Source organism: Rhinoderma darwinii, chromosome 1, assembly GCF_050947455.1.
Source record: "Rhinoderma darwinii isolate aRhiDar2 chromosome 1, aRhiDar2.hap1, whole genome shotgun sequence".
Lineage (NCBI taxonomy): Eukaryota > Metazoa > Chordata > Amphibia > Anura > Rhinodermatidae > Rhinoderma > Rhinoderma darwinii.
The window spans coordinates 220050931-220073039 of record NC_134687.1 but is presented as its reverse complement, the minus strand read 5'-3'; the positions used below and the strand labels follow the sequence as shown (position 1 = coordinate 220073039).

Below are 22109 nucleotides of genomic sequence, written 5' to 3'. Positions count from 1 at the left end.
TTTACAGTTTATATATCAATATCATCTACATAAGGTTGAGCAACTTTACAATCCATTGTATTATTTATCTAGTACTGATCCAGAAAAAATTACATGTATTACAGTCCATTTTTCTCCATAGCTGCACTCAAGTCTTGCAGGTGAGGTGTCAGTGCACAACTTTCTCTTGTGATCTGTGTTTTGGGATGTAAAGTCTTGTACTCTACAGAAATCGAACGCAGGAGAAATGAATTCTCCTAGGACGTAGTGTTGCACAGAGGAATGCATTATCGAAGCTCAGCTAAGCAGTTAGAAATGTGTCCGTCAACAAGGTGGTCGACTGTTTCCAAAAGTAGCCAGCAGATTTGTAAATGCAGGTCCGTACTGCAATACGAACTGTTACTAAGGAGGACTACAAACAGTTTTTTCTGGGGAGGAAGGGGGGTGTCAAAGTGTTGATCGATTGTATGGAATGTGCACGTACACAACTTTTTAATTAATGTTTGCATGGAAAAAGAAAAACAAAAGTAATAAGAAAAAAAGGACTACAATTTAAGTAAGGCATTTGCAAAAACTGAATTTTTATAGAGATATGAACTGTATAATGTTGAAAGGCGAATATACGGTTTTTGTAGGAATTTGGTTTACGTACATAGCAATACATCTTTAGCCAAGTCCATGAAAAACGTTTTACATAAAAATTTATCTTCTTTGTTACAATTGATCTATTTAACGGGGTACATCTGGTTTTAACAAAAATGTACAAGCAGAAATACTTTACATCTATGTCCAAAGAATATTTAGCGATTTAGAGCTGGAATAACAACTATAAATTACACCGACAAGGCTTATATTTGTACTATATTTATTAACTTTAATAAATCGGGTAATAGCATATGAAAATCGGAATAACAAATAAATAGTAATAAAAATTTTCCTTTTCTACATTCTTATACAGTACATGTAATTTTTAATCATGCAAAGCAACCCTACAACAGATTGTGCATTATCTTTGCTGTCATATAGTATCTGTTCAGACAAAGTTTTTGCATTGCTTGCTGTGTTAAAGATCCATGTGAACTGTATTCACTTGCACTGTACTGTGTTGCAGATTTCGCACTGAAAATGGGGAGCATAAATTCAGACAGAGTAGTTTTTTCGTTTTTAACAGCGGAAACGCAGTAAAAAACCAACGGAAATCAGCAAGTCGACATATATTTTGCTATAATCAATGTTTAAAACTAAACTCGCAAGTAAAACCGCAGCGTTTCCACAGCACTATGCGCAGTAAAAATGCACTATTTGGTGTGAATTTCTGTCACAGATTTACCAGCATTTTTTTTTAGATTCCGCTAGTTTTCAATTGCAGAAAATCTGCAGCATATCCTGTGTGTGGGAACATACACTTAGGCTAGATGCAGAGAAGGCGGAAATGCTGCAGATTTTCCGTCCGATTTGCAGATGGAAAATCTGCATCGGAATAGAGTATGAGCCACGTACATGAGATATCAACATATCTCATGCTGTTGGATTTGCGGCAGGTTTTTACGCTATGTGTGCATCTGGCATAAAATTGTAAATACATATTCTTTACATCAAAGCTGACCTGGGTTTAATAAGATCTAATTGTGCAGTGCAGTCGATCAGAATATTGATAAACAACACGTAGAAGAGTGTTTGCTTACCCAGGTATCTCTACATATAAACGCTTAGGGGAAGTTCACACAGAGTTTTTTGCCAAGTTTTTTATTTTACGCGGAAACCGCGCCGCAAAACGTGCCAAAAACCGGCCGAAAATGCCTCCCATTGATTTCAATGGGAGGCGGAGGCGTTTTTTTCCCGCAAGCGGAAAAACCGGCTCACGGGTAAAAGAAGGGACATGCCCTGACATCAATGGGAAGAGAAAGCGTATTTCGCAACATTTTTTCCCCTCGGCGCTCAATGGCCGCGGGCGAATAACGCTGCGAAAATCGGCGTGCAGGCAGAGGAAAATCTGCCTCAAAATTCCAAACGGAATTTTGAGCCAGCTTTTCCTCCTGCAAAAAACTCTGTGTGAACCCAGCCTAAGGCCTTATTCACACGGACCTGTCCATATTGCGCGCGCAAAAAACGCTGCGCTATGCGCGCGCAAAAGGTCCGTGTGGCATCAGCATATGGTGCGCGGCTGAGTGATTTTCGCGCAGCCGGCATCATGATGACACTCTGGTTTTCTGTTTTCATTCATAGTTTTTACTACTGTAGCGCGCATCACCCGGAAGTGCTTCCGTGTGCCGAGCGCGATTCGCATGCACCCATTGACCACAATGGGTGCGTGCAGCGTGAAACACGGGCAAATATAAGACACATCATGAATTTCACGCAGTGCACATACGCTGCGTGAAATTCACGGACAGTCTGAACGGCCCCATTCATTCATATACATGTGTATAACACGTTCGTGTGAATAAGGCCTTAGAGTTCAGGATTAAAAGAACGAAACCATGCATTAATATTTCCAGCTTTATTTTTTACATCTTGACAAACTAGATAAGGCTTCGTTCACATCTGCGTTGGGGTCCCGTTCCGACGTTCCGTCGGAGGTTTCCGTCAAAACAGGACCCTGAACAGACACAAACTGACACTATGATTTCAATGGTGACGGATCCGGCGCCCATGGTTTCTGTTTGTGTCTGTTGTGCACCGGACCCGTTGTTTTGCCGGAAGCAATAGCGTAGTGATGGAAACGGAAACCTCTGGTTCGTGTCAGTTTGTGTCTGTTCAGGGTCCCATTCTGACGGAAACCTCCGACGGCACGTCAGAACAGGACCCCAACGCAGATGTGAACGAAGCCTTAAATTGATTACAGAGCTATCACCAACATATTAAATTCATACATGTGACCAGATATCGAGCACATTCTAATCAATAGTCCAGGCTAACAGTAGCTATAAATACGACAGCTAGATAAAAAAAAAGGACGGTATAAATAAATCACTAATGTTATCAGGTTAGCACATAAACCAACTGAATTATGGTCTTCTTAAATGAAGAACTCCGTGTAGAACTGTCCCTTAACATGCACTCAATGGTGGAAGGTTATTAATAGGAAAAAAAGGATACATGCATTTGAGCCAGCAATTTATCAAAATGACCCGAGTCGCAAAATTCATCCCTGGCTTGACTGATATTCCACAGGCCATGATCAGTCATTAAAGGGGTTTTCCAACATCATTTTCGTAATTTTATATACCTTAATATCTGTTACCTATGTTCAGACCTGAACTATGTTCCCCATCTGTTTTTACGGGTCATTTCCTTCATTAGATGCTCCCTGCGTGTATTATCTAGTTTGTTTACCTTGCTCTTTTGTTGTGAAAGTCCGTTTCCTGTTCTGAATAAACACTACAAATCCCATGATGCCAAGCGATTCTCCCAAAACCTCTCTTTCATCTATCTTGGAATCGGCACTTATGACGTAACCGTCCATTCTGATAGCCGGAAACCGGAAGTTATAGCATGTACGTGGCTGAGCAGGAAGTTCGGATTTTGGGTTAGCGAGGCATCACGTGACCAAAGAAGAAATATACCGCTATGAACATCTGATGAAACGCAAGTACTTTGAAAAAATATTTGGTTGTACATGTTTAGTTAGGCAGAAGAGGATTTATTGGTCCCAGAAAACCCCTTTAAATGCCATCTTCTATGCGATGTCAATCAATCCAGGAGGGGTGTTTTTGGGGACCAGACTGTATAACTCTTCAGGATACCTGAACCACCCAGATGACTCATGAACAGTAATTTACAAACAGTTTGCTATGTTATAAGTTCATTTTCTACATATACAGGATCTGGTAGTATTATAAAAAAAAAAAAAAAAAACCCTATATAATCTATCACCGTCCAATATAGCATGGTAGGCGTTTAGGGCCTAAAAACTCATGACCGCTTCCCCTTAAATCATGCAAAGAAAAATGAAAATTTCACAGTGCTCTTAGATCCTCATGTACAGTACCTTTGTGAAGCTCTTCCCTCCAAAGCCCAGCAGCTTGTGCTGCACACCTCTCCTTCCTAATTCACTAACAAAGTTGTTGATCATTGGATAAAGAGGAGCAGCAGCCCAGTTGCACATTTGCTACTCCACCAAGCAAAGATGACTTGCTTGAATCAGTGCTGGTGCTGCTGTAATCACATGACTTTACTAGCTAGCAAGTTCCCCATACAGACACACAGAAAACTTGTAATTACCCGTTAATTCTCTAGGTAAGATAATTGCGTTACTTTAGCTATATCTCTATCACTCTCTATCTTTTTTTCCACTCCCAACAGGCAGGAAGTAAGAACCGCAGAAATGTAAGTCTCCTCCTAATCTGCCCTATATTGAAATGGAGTGTGCACCCTGTAAGTGAATTTAAGAGTTATTTCCATGTCAGACATTTATGGCATATCCACAGGATATGCCATAGATGTCTGATAGATGCGGGTGCCAGATCTGGGACGCGCCCCTATATTGAGCCTGATGAGGCAAACACTGGCTACTGATTCCAGGTGGAGACTTAGTAGAGTGGTAACCGTGCATACGCGCATCTCTCTCTCCATTCTGTTTTGTGGAAGTTACGGAAACAGCTATCCAATGCTGGAACCCGCATCGATCAGACATTTATGCCATGTCTTGTCGCAGTAAAAAAATTGTGGGAGTGCTTACTGTTGCAAAAAGATTATGGGACCTCATATGTGAACATCCTTACAATGGCTGTGTAATGCATGTATGTTTGTACACAAATTAAAATGAGTGCATGAATTGTGTTCATTATACTGATTATATTAGGAAAACAGAATTACAGGTAATGATGACACCTAAGGCCCCATTCACATCACGTTAAGGCACTACGTTTATCTTGTACAAGATAAACGTGTCCATAGGGCTTCATTATCCAGACGGAGACCAAAAGAGTGTCCTTTTGGCCTCCGTCGGTCTAGTAGCGTAGTAGACTACGCTATTCCATCCTGAGGGATCCCGCAGAAAAAACGTATACCACACAGTATACGTTTTTTTAACATCGGAGCCTATGGGTGACGGATGCCACTGTATGGCATCCGCCACAGGTATACGTTAAACAGCTCCTTACATCACTGTGATATAGGGATAGTGAAGTCAGAAGCTTCCAGTGTTGGAGACCCTGAGCACAGCGCTATTAGATGGGTCTGTACCGGGACTCCGGCCTCCTGAAAACTCCTGAAGTTCCTGTCCATATATGGAAAGTGACATCAGGAGGAGTGCATCAGTTGATGCTATGCTCGCCAAATCCAGCGATAGGAAAGTCCTGAAGTCACTGTCCATAAACATAGTGACTTCAGTCATTTTCCAGGGCCGGTCCCCGGGCAACGTATCCCACTGTATGCTTCACCAAGCTGTTAGAAGTGTGTTTGTCGACAGTTTCCAATAGCACACAGGAGAATTGTGCATGCAGCTTTAGATTATAATACAGGCTGTTACTATGGATTACTACAAGATAAGTAATGAAATGGGTAGACCTTTAAAAATCTTTTGCAAGTAAATAAAATATTATGGTCTCTCTTTCGTGAAAATTATTAGTTATTATGAGAAATGGAATACAAAAGGCAACTCAGTTGGGGTTCTCATTGTAATCATATACAGAATTGTAAAGCGCTGTGGAATATGTTGGCGCTATATTAATAAAAATAATCATTATTATTAATAGGGAATCCTAGCAAAACAGCACCCAAATAAGATTGGGTGTTTTAAAGCAACAGCCGCTGATACTGTGGACATCTGGTTTAGTCACTCGCTATAGGGAATAAGAACTCCACTAGGAGGAGAATTTATTTGACTATTTCGGTTTAATTTTTATTTTAACCTGCAGTTTAGTAGAGCAGAGAAACAATGCTCCTCTGCTGGAGGTTTTCATTAATATGAAATGCCTTATTATTCTCGTGCATACATAAAATATATACTACATATCAATTGCAATAATATGTAAGCAGAAAATTCTGCACAATCCTGCAACACTTGTGTAATGGATAGCAAAACAGATCAAAATCTTTTCACTAGTGTCTACTACAGCACATGCCTCATCCATGGCTGGTATTGTCACAGTGCATTCAATCCATACCCACAGCTTATTTCAATTCATCTTTTTACTACATATTCGTATGCAACTAATGCCCCATTCACACGACAGGGTCCGAGTGTCAGCCGGAAAAATCGGCCGTTTTTGGCCGATTTTCCCGGCCGGTTTGCATCCGTTCCGATTCCGTTTTGGGCCGTGTTGCCGTTTTTACCGGCCGATTTGGACCCGATTTGCATCCGTTTTTTTCCCTGACCGTTTTTTAATCGGATAAATTTCATTTGTCAATTGTTTTTTTTTAGTCAACCAACTATAAACACACCCAGTAAGGTCACATGATTGCCAGTCAACCTAGAGAGCTTTGTCTGATCCCTCAGCTGCATTTCATTGGATAGGATTCAATAGGATATAAATGAAGTTTATAGTGGAATGAACACATATTCCATAGCAACAGATGCCTAATTAAGCTACACATAGATACTGTTCATTCCAGGTCTCTCAAGCACAGGAATTTCCAAAAACGTCTGTTTATATGGAGTTTGTGTTTATTTCCTCCTCACCTCCATCTGTTCATGCCAGATCTACCAAGCATAAAAAAAATCATTATGCCCTTTTTTATATTATCTTCACATTGCTAATAATGTTCATTCTTTTACTTCATTAGTTTTCAACATTCTTTTGTATGTCCCCCTGGACAGAGCGCTTGATTTCTCTGTCCATATCTGGATAGGGACATCAGGGGCAACTCCTGAAGTGGAATCTCCATGTGGCCGGTGATTCCACTTCAGGAGTTTCCCCTGATGTCACTGTCTATATATGGCAGAGACATCAAGCGCTCTGTCCAGGAGCGGAATCCCCGAACACACGGGAATTCCGCTCCTTCAGGGAGCTAAAGTGGGACTAGCACATAGAGCAGGGACGAAGCTACAGCAGTAGCAGCCGCAGCAGCTGCTAGCGGCGCCATCGGCCATGGTAGGTGTCGCCGCTAGCAGCCGCTATGGCTGCTATAGCTGTAGCGACGCCTGAAGAAGCGCCAGGGCGGAAAGGAGGCTGATTCGCCGGGCCAGGGCGATTTGGGAAGGGAGCCATCACAGCGCCCCCTTCCACCTGCTGTACACCCTAGCCCTGCGACACAGTACCCCTGCATATAGCAGAGCAGGGACCTCGCTACAGCAGTACCCCCAAAGTGTTACCTCCAGCATACAGCGCTTCTTCTGAATGGGATACACTCTTCCTCCTCACGTGCACTCTGCGCTGTGAGGAGGAGGAGAGAGTGCGCGAGCGACGGTAGACCCGGCCATCACTCGGGACACATTCCGGTGATGGCCGTGTATTACCCGGCCCCATAGACTTCTATGGGAGCCGGGCGGCTGGGTACCCGGCCAAAAATAGGGCATGTGCCATTTTTTGACGGCCGGTTTTCCCGGCCCGTCAAAAAAATCGGTCGTGTGAATAGCCCCATTAGGGGTCTATTGTTCCTAACGCAGCCGGGTGACGGCCGATTTATGAACGGCCGGGAGACCCTGTCGTGTGAATTCCACCTAAGGCCTCATTCACACGACAGGGTCCGAGTGTCGGCCGATAAAAGCGGACGTTTTTCCCGGCCGGCTTGCATCCGTTCCGATTCCGGGCCGTGTTGCCGTTTTTTCCCTGTCCGTTTTAAAATCGGATGAATATCATTAAAATTTGTTGCCACACACAGCCCTCTGTAGATAATGCCACACAGCCCCCTGGTAGGTAATGCCACCCAGCCCCCTGCAGGTAATGCCACCCAGCCCCCTGCAGGTAATGCCACCCAGCCCCCTGTAGGTAATGCCACCCAGCTCCCTATATGTAATGCCACCAAGTCCCCTGTAGGTAATGCCATCAAGTCCCCTGTAGGTAATGCCACCCTTCCCCCTGTAGGTAATGCCACCCAGCCCCCTGTAGGTAATTCCACCCAGCCCCCTGCAGGCAATGCCACCCTGCCCCCTGTAGGTAATGTCACCCAGCTCCCTGTAGGCAATGCCACCCAGCCCCCTGCAGGTAATACCACCCAGCCCCCTGCAGGTAATGCCACCCAGCCCCCTGCAGGTAATGCCACCCAGCCCCCTGCAGGTAATGCCATCCAGCCCCCTGTAGGTAATGCCATCCAGCCCCCTGTAGGTAATGCCATCCAGCCCCCTGTAGGTAATGCCACCCAGCCCCCTCTAGGTAATGCCACCAAGTCCCCTGTAGGCAATGCCAACCTGCCCCTTGTAGGTAATGCCACCCAGCTCCCTGTATGTAATGCCACCAAGTCCCCTGTAGGTAATGCCACACAGCCCCCTGTAGGTTGCAACCATCCCCCCCCCCCCCCCCCCTTCCAGGAGAAGTCACTGACTTCAATGTCCATATATGGACAGTTTAGTAACTGACTTCTCCTGGAGAGGAATCCCCGGCCACAGTGTCGGGGATTCCGCTTCTGAAGTGAGTGACGTCACTGTGTCCATAGATGGAATGTGAAAGCTTGTCACAAACAGCTCATTTTGTTTTTGAGATTGTAACAACGTAAAAGGCAACTATGCACTTCTATAGGTTTTAAACTGCGCTTTCATTGTGGCCACAAGTACGTACTTCGCTGCATACTTCGTTTTTAGCACGGAGAAGCTCATTTGAAATAATTAGGATTTATCCTTGGAGGTGGATATTCAGTCCAGTTATGTTTCATTGATAATACTATCGGATAGCGGTGAGGAGTGCAGAACCTCTAACTTCTCGCCTTATGGCAACGAGAGTAGAGAAGAACAAGGCAAGTAACGAAGTACCGTCCTACAATGAACCACACTAAGGACAGGTAAATGAAACAGCACCGTAGGAGGGAGAGAAATCGATGCAAAATGTGAGGTAGCCAAAACAAACAAACTTTGCTAGCAAACATATATTGCAGTCTAAATTTATAATAAAATACTTCCAAGATGGATGAAAATATTAAAAGAAAAATGAAATAATCTGGAAACTTTGTACGTTGCAATATGTTAACTTTAACATTTTTACAAACAGGCTTAATGGGGTTGTCCACTACCGGACAAGTGATGACCTATCCACCAGATAGGTCGTCAGTATAGGATCGGTGCGGGTCCGACACCCAGACTCCACGGAGATTAGCTGCTCCGGCTGTGTGCGGGCACTGTATGTTATTGCACAATATGCAGTGTACGGAGCTGGAAGCAGTTGGCTCCATACACTGCAGCTCGACCGCTATTCCATGACCGGAGCCACCTGCTTCTGGCATAGCTTTCCGGGGGCAGCTGATCAGTGCGGAGTCCGTATGTGGGACCCGCACCGATCATATACCGATGACCTATCCGGTGGATACATTATCAGTTGTCCGGTAGTGGACAACCCCTTTAACGCCTTAATGACACAGCCAATTTTCATTTTTGGTTTTTCCTCCCCCCTTCCAAAAGCCATAACTTTATTAATTTTTTCGTCGACATAGCCGCATGAGGGCTTGATTTTTGCGGGACAAGTTATAGTTTTTCATGGCACCATTTAATGTACCCTTGAACTGAAAAATATATATTAGCGATGTGAAATGGGCAAAAAACTGATTTATTGGCATTTATTTTGGGTTTAATTTTGCGGAAAAAAATTACATTTTCACTTTATTCTACGATTACGGCTATATCAAATTTATATTTTTTTATGTTTTACCACTTTATAAAAAAAATCTATTTGTTAAAAAAAATAAAAATTGTTTTGTTTTCGCCATATTCGGAAAGTCAGAACTTTTTAATTTTTGTCGATTTACTGCGTGATGGCTTATTCTTTTGTGACACGAGCTGTACTTTTTATCGGTATCATTTTGGGTACATACGACTTTATGATCACTTTTTATTTCATTTTTTGGGGAGCTTAGGTGACTAAAAAACATCAATTTGGGTGTTTGTTTTTTTACGGCGATCATTAATCGGGTTAAATTAAGTTATATTGTAATTGTTTGGACTTTTACAGACATGACGATACCAGTTATTGTAACTTTTAATTTTTTTAACATTACTTAAGAGAAAAAAATATCAAAATGTCAGACAAGGCATAAGAAAGGCTTCTGCTGCAGACAGTTGCCTTACAGAGAGACACAGGACAATGAGCAGGAGGAGGGGCGACACGACTGATCTCCTGGGACACTATCGATTTTTCTTTATTTCTCAGGTTAAATTGGAATATGACACAAACTGGATCAAAGGATAGGAGAAGATGAAGAGAAGATGTGGTTGGATATGCTTTTATTTTTGTGTGTGCATTTTCTATGCTTAGTATTTCTTTAACCCCTTCCCCCTGCTGGCATTCTGGGCCCTAATGTCCAAGCCATTTTTTAGATTTTTCCATTGTCACATTCGAAGAGCTGTAACTTTTTTATTTTTGCGTCGGCATAGCTGTATAAGGTCTTGTTTTTTGCGGGACGACTTGCAGTTTTTATTGGTACCATTTGAGAGTAGATGCGACTTTTTGATCACTTTCTATCACATTTTTTTAAAGTCAGGATTAACAGAAAACAGCAATTTTTCCATTGTTTTTTATTTTATTTTTTACGGCGTTCACAGTGCGGGTTAAATAATGTAACAGCTTTATAGTCGGGGTCGTTACGGACGCGGCGATACCAAATATGTGTAACTTTTTTGCTTTATTGTAGTTTTTTTTAATAGTAAAGCATTTTGTAAGGGGAAAAGCTGGGTTTTTCATTTTTTTTTTTTCACTTTTTTTTTTTATTAACTTTATTAAACTTTTTTTACTTTTTTACTAGTCCCACTAGGGGACTTCCCTATCCTCCGATCGCTATTATAATACACTGCAATACTTTTGTATTGCAGTGTATTACTGCCTGTCCGTTTAAAACGGACAGGCATCTGCTAGGTCATGCCTGCGGCATGATCTAGCAGGCATTCGCTGCAGGCAGACCTGGGGGTCTTTATTAGACCCCCGGCTGCCATAGAAGACACAGACACTCGGCGATTTTATCGCCGGGTGTCAGTGAGATGAGAGGGAGCTCCCTCCCTCTCTCCAAAACCATTCAGATGCGGTGCTCGCTATTGTGCACCGCATCTGAAGGGTTAAACAGGTGAGATCGATACTAATATCGATCTCACCCGGCAGAGCAGGGACGCCCCCAGCCCTCAGCTGCTTCTGGCAGCTGAGAGCAGGGAGATTTCACGGCTCCCTGCTCTGTTTACTTTATTCTACAGCAGCGACGTAGTTTGGCGGCGCTCTAGAATAAAGCCCACTAATGACCGCCGTAAAAAGACGTATCGGCGGTCATTAAGGGGTTAAAGGCTACGTACACATTTTAACACACATATATATCTGTATATCGATATATACAGACATAGATAAATAACTATATATATATATATATATATATAGCAAACAAGAAGGCAGCAGCACTCACACAAGAATAATCGACCAGGTGCCTAGCAAAACGTCCCGATCCTCGGACGTATAATAATATATAGAAGAAGAAAATTTGCAGCACTCCAACATGAAAAAGGTGGTGGTTTATTCAATCCAAAACAACAGCAACAGCTGTTGTTTTGGATTGAATAAACCACCACCTTTTTTTCATGTTGGAGTGCTGCAAATTTTCTTCTTCTATATATATATATATATATATATATATATATATATATATATATATATATAGCTTAGACATGAAACCATCAGGTCCGCGGGACTGACGGGTTAAGTGACAGCGGGTCCTGAGTCTCTGACTCGCAGGATCCACCTGTAATCGATCACATCTAAGTTATGAAATTAGATGTGATCGATAGCAGCTCGATCACACCTGCAGACCTGACAGGTACAGGATTCAGTGCAAGATACGGCTGCTCTGTATACAGGATACAGAGCGGCTGTATTTCAGAAAATAAAGCATTTTTTTAATAAAAAAGCATTTTGAAAGTTGCACCAATCACACTGGTACACAATTATGTAAAAGGTGTACATAGCCTTTAAACAAAAGAATGAATGTAGGACTTGGGACATATTACAGGTGAACACATTAAACATCTGTTGTAAGACATTCATTTAGGAAAAACAATTAATAATATCACATAACATAAGCAACGTTTACTGAATAAATATACATATAATCTCTGGTGACATGAAAAATGCTCACACACGCACGCACGCACGCACGCACGCACGCACACAAATAGTTCTATTGCAAAGCAAAGATGTTATCAGTGCGGTCTGTCTAGTAATCCCCCACATATGTCGTCATCATCACAAGCACTTGGGCAAGGCAGTTGGGATCATAAAAGTTTGTGCAGGAAACAGTTGTGGTTATCACATGTGGAGATATTTTCTTTCAGGGAAAGGGCATATTGCAGTGAAGAAGCAGAGTCTTATGGTACTTACCGTTGCTATTTTAGTCTGAACTAAACACTCATTTTCTACTAAATACTCATAGCTGGTTTCAAACAGCTTGATCATGTTAGCAACATCATTTCCGACAGAACCTGAAACAAAGGAACGGCAATGATAAGTGACAAAATGAAGTATTTTTGGAGTATCCAAAACTTATAAATTAAAATATAGTCAAAACCTAGGCTCAACTAACCCTTTGGGATGCACCAAACCCAAACATTGATATAAACTGTTGTAGACAGACTTTGGCATATATATGGAGTTAAAAAAAAAATGGCACAACAGAGTGCGACAGTTATAAAGCACCTGGCTGCCATTTTCTTCAGTTTTACTTATTACAGATTTGAAAGCCAAACCGCTCTATTAGGTACCAATGAAAATGTTTGAATAGTCCTGGGGAAGGGCGCATTGTAGAGTGAAAAGTAACATACGAAAATACATCTGAGCGGAAGGCTGCCTTTCCCAGTTTTCTGGTATATATGCGATAAAAAGAGTAGTGTTGAGAATGAACACCATATTTATCAAGCACTCTCACCGCTTTTCTGACACCTACAGCATTTTCAGAGAGTAAAAGAAAAAAAAAATAGGATGGAGCTGGTGTTTATTAGCTGCACCACATTCTACAACACAGTGCACACTTCAGTTACTACATACTGGATAACGCCAAGCAGTTCACCAGTATTATTGGAGATGCCAAATTGTGACAGTGGTTAATTAATGTGAATAGTTGTATACGGTGCAACAACTGCATATGGAGAATACATATCTTTATAGCAGTTAGAGCTCTTTTTCTCTGTTACAGGGCTTCCAATCTTCTTTATAGACATTTAAACATGGACATAAAACAATTGCTACTGCGGTTGCATAATTAATGCAGAATACGATGAGAAAAACATAGCGAAACAATGGTGGGTTGGAACTTTGTCAGATTACACACGTATCTTGTCCAGGATTAGATAGAAAGACAAGGCTGCTTTCTTCCCAAAACAGCGTCACATCTCTCCATAGGTTGCGTGTAGAATTTCAGCTCCAGCCCATTCACTTCAACGGAGCTGGGCTGTGGTAGCCCCAAACAATCCCTGGACGCATGGCGCCGTTTTTTTTTTTTTTGTTAAAAAAGCAGAAATGTAAAAATTGGCCTAATATTAAAAAATCTGAAATTTGGTAATCATGTTTTTTTCTTCTAAACATATTGTCATTTTTCGGTTCTGTTGCCTTGGCCATTTTTGTCAAAACAAAAGGGCATATCAAGTGGTCACCTTTAGAACTAGCTTCTCTGAAGCAGATGGTAAAGCATTTTGTCAGCATGTTCAATCAATACCCAAGTGATATTTTTGATATCAAGCTAACAGATAGCCAATATTACATTTTGGGTGGAAATCCTCCAAATCTCCATCCATATGCCTATAATTCAGGTTTCAGTTGAGTTTCCAAATAACAAGAGACAAATACATGTGATCCTTGACACATTTTATCTCAAACGGTTAGCGGATCCCCCAGTTGTTGAAGAGGCCTGGCAGGGAAGACCGTTTCATGTGAGTGATCATATGCCGATTTCTCCCGTAGAACAGGCTTGTCTTTGGATGCAGCAATCTCGGTTTAGCAACATAATTGACTACTTTTTTGTTTATTTTAATTATAATACCGAGTTGAGGAGACAAATAAGATATTACTTTAAGACTATTACTACTAAAGGGAAATATGTCATCAGAATCAAGTCTATCAAACAAATCTCAGTGCTTGGTAGGGCACTTAAATACACGTGTACACATACCTTTGTGTCCCTTTATAGCATTTTCATTGCGGAGAAAAATAAATTTTAATCCGATATGCAAATTAGCCCGCAAGTGCCACGTGTGCAGTCAATCCCGGCTTCTGCTTCAGGTCTCGCTTTGAAACCCTGCCCAACTCCTCCTCCCTTGCTGTTGATTGTCCGCCCCAGCATTGCGCTTCTTAGGCTCTGTTCACACATGCGTTGGGGTCCGGTCCTGAGGTTCCGTCTGAGGTTTCCGTCCCCATCAATATTGATTTCAATGGTGACGGAGCCGGGGCCCCTGGTTTCCGTTTGCCTTTTTTGTGCACCGGATCAGTCGTTTTGGCTGAAGCAATAGCGTAGTCGACTACGCTATTGCTTCCGGCAAAACTACGGGTCCGGTGCACAATAGAGGCAAACGGAAACCAGGGGCACCGGCTTCGTCGCCATTGAAATCAATGATGATGGACACGGAAACCTCTGGTTTCCGTCGGTGTCTGTGTCTGCTCAAGGGTCCAGTTCTGACGGAAACCTCTGACGGAACGTCAGAACGGGACCCCAACACAGATGTGAACAGAGCCTTACTGCACACTGACAAAGCACAACGATGAAGCCGTCAATCAACACAAAGGGTGGAAAAGTTGGCCAGTGTTACAAACAACCCAGAGAATTTGCAGATATTTCGACCAAAAGAGTGGCACTTGCAGGCTAGAGAAAATTAAAGTTACATTTCTTGACAATGAGGACACTATAAAGGGACACAAATGTAAGTGTCCACATGTTTTTAAGTGCCCTACAAGCGCGTCCTACAAGCGCGCCCTACAAGAGTCGTTTGGTAGGTTTAATTCTGATGACAGGTTCCCTTTAAGTAGAAAAAGATTGAGAAGCACTGGTCTACACAGAAAATCTTCAAAATATAAAGATTTCGCTTGACATAATTTCAAAAGCTATTTTGCTCATCTTCTACACTATTTTATCATACTATCAGGACAAGTGGAAGATACCTTTAAACGACTGCAAATAGTGCTATAGTAAAAGTAGGGACCCCATTTCACATGGCAAATTAGTGAAGCAATAAATTATATATTACCTCTTTTAGTCTTTGGGAATTTTTTCCTCAGCTTATTTTTTAGGATATTCAGCTTGGCAATAATATCAGGGGTGGCTATGTAGAAATCCGCTAGTATTTCATCATTCAGAATCTGAAACGTCAACATTTTGTTTTTACAATATTTAAATATTTATGACATCTGTACAGCTCAATGGTTGTTAGAGGTTTTGCAGATATATGGGAATAAAGCTTAATCAGTATAGGAATCAAAACGTACATGACTTTCTAAAATACTTTGTGTTGATTCCTCACCACTTTAACTAAGAAATTCGTTTGCTGTCAGAGTTAAAACCAGTAGAGTAGCTAGCGGGGGAGAGGGGCGTAGTGGCCCCGGGCACACTGAGATGGTGGGCAACTTAGCTCTCGCCGCTCCCACCATGACCGCGTGCGGCCATGCTGTATCAGCTAGCAGACATGGCGCACGCTAGGCTCGTCTGCTAGAGCATGCTTCTGACGCTGCCCACCAGGAGCAGATGAAGCCTGCGTGTGAGAAAAGGATGAGCTAGCACCCCTCCCCGATGGATCCAGTTATGATAGGGTTTACATACAGAGAAAATGGCTGCTTTATGCAGGGATGATGGCTGGACTACTAATCATGATCCCTGTATATAACCCCCATCATCCTTGTATATAGCAGCCATCATTCCTGTATATAACCCCCATCATCCCTGTATATACCAGCCAGGCTGGTATAATACAGGGATGATGGGCGTTAGCTACAGGGATGATGGGCGTTAGCTACAGGGATGATGGGCGTTAGCTACAGGGATGATGGGCGTTAGCTACAGGGATGATGGGCGTTAGCTACAGGGATGATGGGCGTTAGCTACAGGGATGATGGGCGTTAGCTACAGGGATGATGGGCGTTAGCTACAGGGATGATGGGCGTTAGCTACAGGGATGATGGGCGTTAGCTACAGGGATGATGGGCGTTAGCTACAGGGATGATGGGCGTTAGCTACAGGGATGATGGGCGTTAGCTACAGGGATGATGGGCGTTAGCTACAGGGATGATGGGCGTTAGCTACAGGGATGATGGGCGTTAGCTACAGGGATGATGGGCGTTAGCTACAGGGATGATGGGCGTTAGCTACAGGGATGATGGGCGTTAGCTACAGGGATGATGGGCGTTAGCTACAGGGATGATGGGCGTTAGCTACAGGGATGATGGGCGTTAGCTACAGGGATGATGGGCGTTAGCTACAGGGATGATGGGCGTTAGCTACAGGGATGATGGGCGTTAGCTACAGGGATGATGGGCGTTAGCTACAGGGATGATGGGCGTTAGCTACAGGGATGATGGGCGTTAGCTACAGGGATGATGGGCGTTAGCTACAGGGATGATGGGCGTTAGCTACAGGGATGATGGGCGTTAGCTACAGGGATGATGGGCGTTAGCTACAGGGATGATGGGCGTTAGCTACAGGGATGATGGGCGTTAGCTACAGGGATGATGGGCGTTAGCTACAGGGATGATGGGCGTTAGCTACAGGGATGATGGGCGTTAGCTACAGGGATGATGGGCGTTAGCTACAGGGATGATGGGCGTTAGCTACAGGGATGATGGGCGTTAGCTACAGGGATGATGGGCGTTAGCTACAGGGATGATGGGCGTTAGCTACAGGGATGATGGGCGTTAGCTACAGGGATGATGGGCGTTAGCTACAGGGATGATGGGCGTTAGCTACAGGGATGATGGGCGTTAGCTACAGGGATGATGGGCGTTAGCTACAGGGATGATGGGCGTTAGCTACAGGGATGATGGGCGTTAGCTACAGGGATGATGGGCGTTAGCTACAGGGATGATGGGCGTTAGCTACAGGGATGATGGGCGTTAGCTACAGGGATGATGGGCGTTAGCTACAGGGATGATGGGCGTTAGCTACAGGGATGATGGGCGTTAGCTACAGGGATGATGGGCGTTAGCTACAGGGATGATGGGCGTTAGCTACAGGGATGATGGGCGTTAGCTACAGGGATGATGGGCGTTAGCTACAGGGATGATGGGCGTTAGCTACAGGGATGATGGGCGTTAGCTACAGGGATGATGGGCGTTAGCTACAGGGATGATGGGCGTTAGCTACAGGGATGATGGGCGTTAGCTACAGGGATGATGGGCGTTAGCTACAGGGATGATGGGCGTTAGCTACAGGGATGATGGGCGTTAGCTACAGGGATGATGGGCGTTAGCTACAGGGATGATGGGCGTTAGCTACAGGGATGATGGGCGTTAGCTACAGGGATGATGGGCGTTAGCTACAGGGATGATGGGCGTTAGCTACAGGGATGATGGGCGTTAGCTACAGGGATGATGGGCGTTAGCTACAGGGATGATGGGCGTTAGATACAGGGATGATGGGCGTTAGATACAGGGATGATGGGCGTTAGATACAGGGATGATGGGCGTTAGATACAGGGATGATGGGCGTTAGCTACAGGGATGATGGGCGTTAGATACAGGGATGATGGGCGTTAGATACAGGGATGATGGGCGTTAGATACAGGGATGATGGGCGTTAGATACAGGGATGATGGGCGTTAGATACAGGGATGATGGGCGTTACAAACGGAGATGATGGGGGTTACAAACGGAGATGATGGGGGCTACAAACGGAGATGATGGGGGCTACAAACGGAGATGATGGGGGCTACAAACGGAGATGATGGGGGCTACAAACGGAGATGATGGGGGTTATACACAGTGATGATGGCTGGACCAGGAATCGTCCCCGTATATTCCAGCCATCGTCCCCGTATATTCCAGCCATCATCCCCGTATACACCAGCCACCATCCCTGTATAACCCCCATCATCCCTGTATATAACCACCATCATCTCTGTATATAAACACCATAATCCCTGTATATAAACCCCATCATCCCTGTATATAAGCCCCATCATCCCTGTATATAAGCCCCATCATCCCTGTATATACCAGCCAGGCTAGAGGGACATTGAAATTGACAAAGACAGGCTGGTTGGCAGATTTGCCAAAGTGAAGGAGAGAAAAATGGCACTGTAAGAAGTTTATTAGTTTGAAAAAATGGATCACGATTATTTTTGAGTTTGAGCCAACATGGACTACGACTTGGTGAGTAACGTGTTTTTTTAAATGTATTTTCTATTCGTTTTCTAAACAGTTTTTCTATCTGAATTATAATACTTGCATGCGGTAGGCATCATTGTGAATGTACTTCTACCCGTTCACCTGCTCTGCTTCTGGGGATTTGGTAGGCCTATGCTTTGTATATGATAAGGTTTATGTAATGTTTTAGAGCCGATGTTCTCCTTGCTTATACTTGGCTAGTCTACTGCTTTCAAATATCAAGCTGGTTTGGATATGTATCTCCTTTTTATAGACAGCTGACCTGGTATTGCTAAACTTCTATAGATTAGGATGTGTCTCTGATATTGAGATGGCTGCCGTGTCTTCTCCTGTTAATCATGCTTAAAGAGGCTCTGTCACCAGATTTTGCAACCCCTATCTCCTATTGCAGCAGATCGGCACTGCAATGGAGATAAGAGTAACGTTTTTTTTTTAAAAAAAACGAGCATTTTTGGCCAAGTTATGACCATTTTTATATTTATGTAAATGAGGCTTTCTAAAGTACAACTGGGCGTGTTTAAAGTTAAAGTACAACTGGGCGTGTATTGTGTATGTACATCTGGGCGTTTTTACTTGTTTTACTAGCTGGGCGTTGTGAATAGAAGTATCATCCACTTCTCTTCACAACGCCCAGCTTCTGGCAGTGAAGACACAGCGTGTTCTCGAGAGATCACGCTGTGACGTCACTCACTTCCTGCCCCAGGTCCTGCATCGTGTTGGACCAGCGAGGACACATCGGCACCAGAGGCTACAGTTGAACACCGTGCAGGGAGCCGGGCTCCTAGCATCATAGTTATGTACGACGCTAGGAGTCCCTGCCTCTCCGTGGAACTACTGTCCAGTACTGAAAACATGATTACAGTACGGGACAGTTGTCCCGCAGCGAGGCAGGGACTCCTAGCGTTCTACAAAACTACGATGATAGGAGCCTGGCTCCCTGCAGTGTGTTCGGTCCTTGACTTGCGGCCGAAATACGTTCTGTTCTTTTCTGGACCGAACATGCTCGTGTGAATCCAGCCTTAGGGTGGATTCGCAATCGGCAGATTTTGTTCATCTGAATGGAACTTGCAGAAATCCCTGCACCTGTAGCAGAAACAACCATATTCAGGGGAATGGAACAGATTTTCTATCGCAGAAATTTCTGCAACAAAATCTGCCATATGTGACTGCACCCTTAGGGCGGATTCAGACGAACGTGTTTTGCGTCCGTCCCGGCCGCGTGGTTTTCACGCGGCTCGCGCGGACCTACAGAAGTCTATGGGGCAGTGCAGACAGTCCGTGAGTTTTGCGCAGCGTTAGTCCGCTGCGTAAAACTCGCGACATGTTCTATGTGTCTGCGTTTCGCGCATCACGCACCTATTGAAGTCAATGGGTGCGTGAAAATCACGCATGCCCCACAGAAGCACTTCCGTGGGACAAGCATTATTCGCGCAATAACAGTAAAAGAATGAATGTAAACAGAAAAGCACCACGTGCTTTTCTGTTTACAAACATCCAAACGGAGTGTCATAAAGATGGCGGCTGCGCGAAAAGCACGCAGCCGCTCATCCATATGAACAGGGCACACCGAGCTGTCAAGTGCCTTTTGCGCACGCAAAATGGCGCGATTTTTGCGTGCGCAAAAACGGCACGTTCATCTGAATCAGCCCTCAGAGTGACTTGTGCAGCTGTTGCAGATGTATATAGCTCACAGAGCATACAATTGTATCCAATACTCAGCAGAAAGCAGGACTAAAGGCAAATTTACATGGGCCAACAATTGGGAACAAACCTTCCTAAAAGCGCTCAAACGGACAATTATTGGCCAGTGAAAACAGGGCAGCAATTCGCAGACAAAGGAGAAAACTATGGTTTGTTGGCAGATCACATCGTTTTATGCAGGCTATAAAATCATTGTTGTCGGCAGCACATCTCCCGATGTAAACAGAGGAGGGTGCTGGTGGAGAGAGCAGGAGCCGAGTGAGAGAGACAGATACATAGAAGTCTATGGAGAGTGGTGGGGGATCAGGAGGAGGGAGCAGAAGAGAAAGAGACATGCTGCCCATACAAGTCTATGGAAAGGGACAGACATGCTGCCCATACAAGTCTATTGTAAGGGGATGGGTGAGCAGAAGCAGAGAGAGACAGACAGATGTGCAGCAGCTGCTGGTGGGATTTATATGTCACCTCAGTGTTGGACTCTCTGCTACACTGCTTATTACTGCTGTAAGATGTCCCCGATGCTGCTGTGGCTTCTATATTTATGCGATAGAGGTAGGGGAGCAGGATTTTCCTTTTCTATGTGCAGTGTATAGAAGATATGATAGCAGGTAGGCTCCACCCTCTAGCTCAGAGAAAACTGAGAATTATAATGGCCAGAAAGTGTTATTCCTCATGTACACACATAACAGCTTATTCTGAAAAGTTAGGTACCCTTTAGGTTTGCAGCCTGTGAATCTACAAGTGTTTTCATTCACTCACAGCAAGCAAAAATCTTTAAAATGGTGAGGAATTGAAATAAAGGATATATTAGAAAGTTGCAGAACTTTTCATTTATACAGTGATTAACATTTATTAACACAAAACCAAAAACACCTCTTTAATCCTAATCTTACTGTGAGAAAGTATCAGTAAAACCTTTGCGTTCACTTATTATAAGAGCAAATACATAAAACACATATTATGATTTATTCTGAAAACTAAACATCAATATTAAAGAAAATAAGTGCACTTCTATGATGATCAGGATTCGGTTATACTTTATGCTCTTGCAAAATCTGTAGCATATGTGAATTATTAACAGTGAATAAGCCTGCCAGGAGGCAAAGCTATTAAAAAAAAAAGCAGTTTGTTCTCTCAGTCATGTTAAAGCTTCTTAAAGAGGATCTGTCACTAGTTTAGCAATGCCCATTCTCCTAGCTAATCTAATAGGCGCTGTCACACTGATAATTCTAGTAAAAAATGTGTCCTAAAACGTTTATTATTTTAAAACTCATGAGCTTTTTTTTCTACATATGCAAATGAGGCTACACTAGACAAGTGGGTGCCAATACCAGCGATTCTCCTGAGATGGAGCGACCTCACAGCCTCTGACTGTCATGAAGCTGCTTCACACAGTGTGAGAGACTGAGGCAGGAGGGAAGGGGGATCACTCCAAACAGCCATATCTCGGGCTGTGGACCACCTAGAACAGTGCTTCTGGTGGCGTATGAAAGAGGAGATTCTAATATTTCATGTCACCGGGATTCTAGCTGTAAAACAACGGGAGATATCAGCAGTTGAAAACACAGTTGGGAATGGTAGCTGTATACTATATGATCACGCTGTGTTGCTGGGCTGGGAAGAGGAGAATTGTATGACCAGCGTCATACAGAAAACATTACTCCGCCCAGAGTGAAGAAAGTCACCTCCTATTTATAGCCAAATTAGCATATTTAGAAAAATGCTCATAACTTTGCAAATAAACGTTTTTGAAAAAAAAAAAAAATCACGCTGTAGTTATCAGCATCATAGCGCCTATTAGATTAGCCAGTCGATAGACCATTAATTAACTAGTGACAGATACTCTTTAACCCCTTCTCGCACCTCAACATGCCATTACGTCCTGATGCGGGGGGTGACGTATGAAGCGCGCTCCATACGCTGCGAGTGTCAGCTGTGTTTTACAGCTGACACACGGGACTAACGGCCAGGAACAGCGATCGCGCTGTTCCTGGCCGTTTAACCCCTCAA

General features: G+C 43.6%; 1 protein-coding gene across 2 annotated transcripts in view; it reads right to left on the bottom strand.

Annotated features, from left to right (window-relative positions):
• Positions 1 to 22109, bottom strand: part of MRPL1 (mitochondrial ribosomal protein L1) — a 50352-nt gene that overhangs the window by 15694 nt on the left and 12549 nt on the right. For both annotated transcript variants that reach the window (XM_075849851.1, XM_075849850.1), the window contains exons 6-7: positions 15272 to 15383; positions 12420 to 12520 (exon numbers count right to left, since the gene is read on the bottom strand). In XM_075849851.1, the coding sequence (XP_075705966.1) occupies positions 12420 to 12520; positions 15272 to 15383 (213 nt within the window). The remainder of the gene's footprint in view (positions 1 to 12419; positions 12521 to 15271; positions 15384 to 22109) is intronic.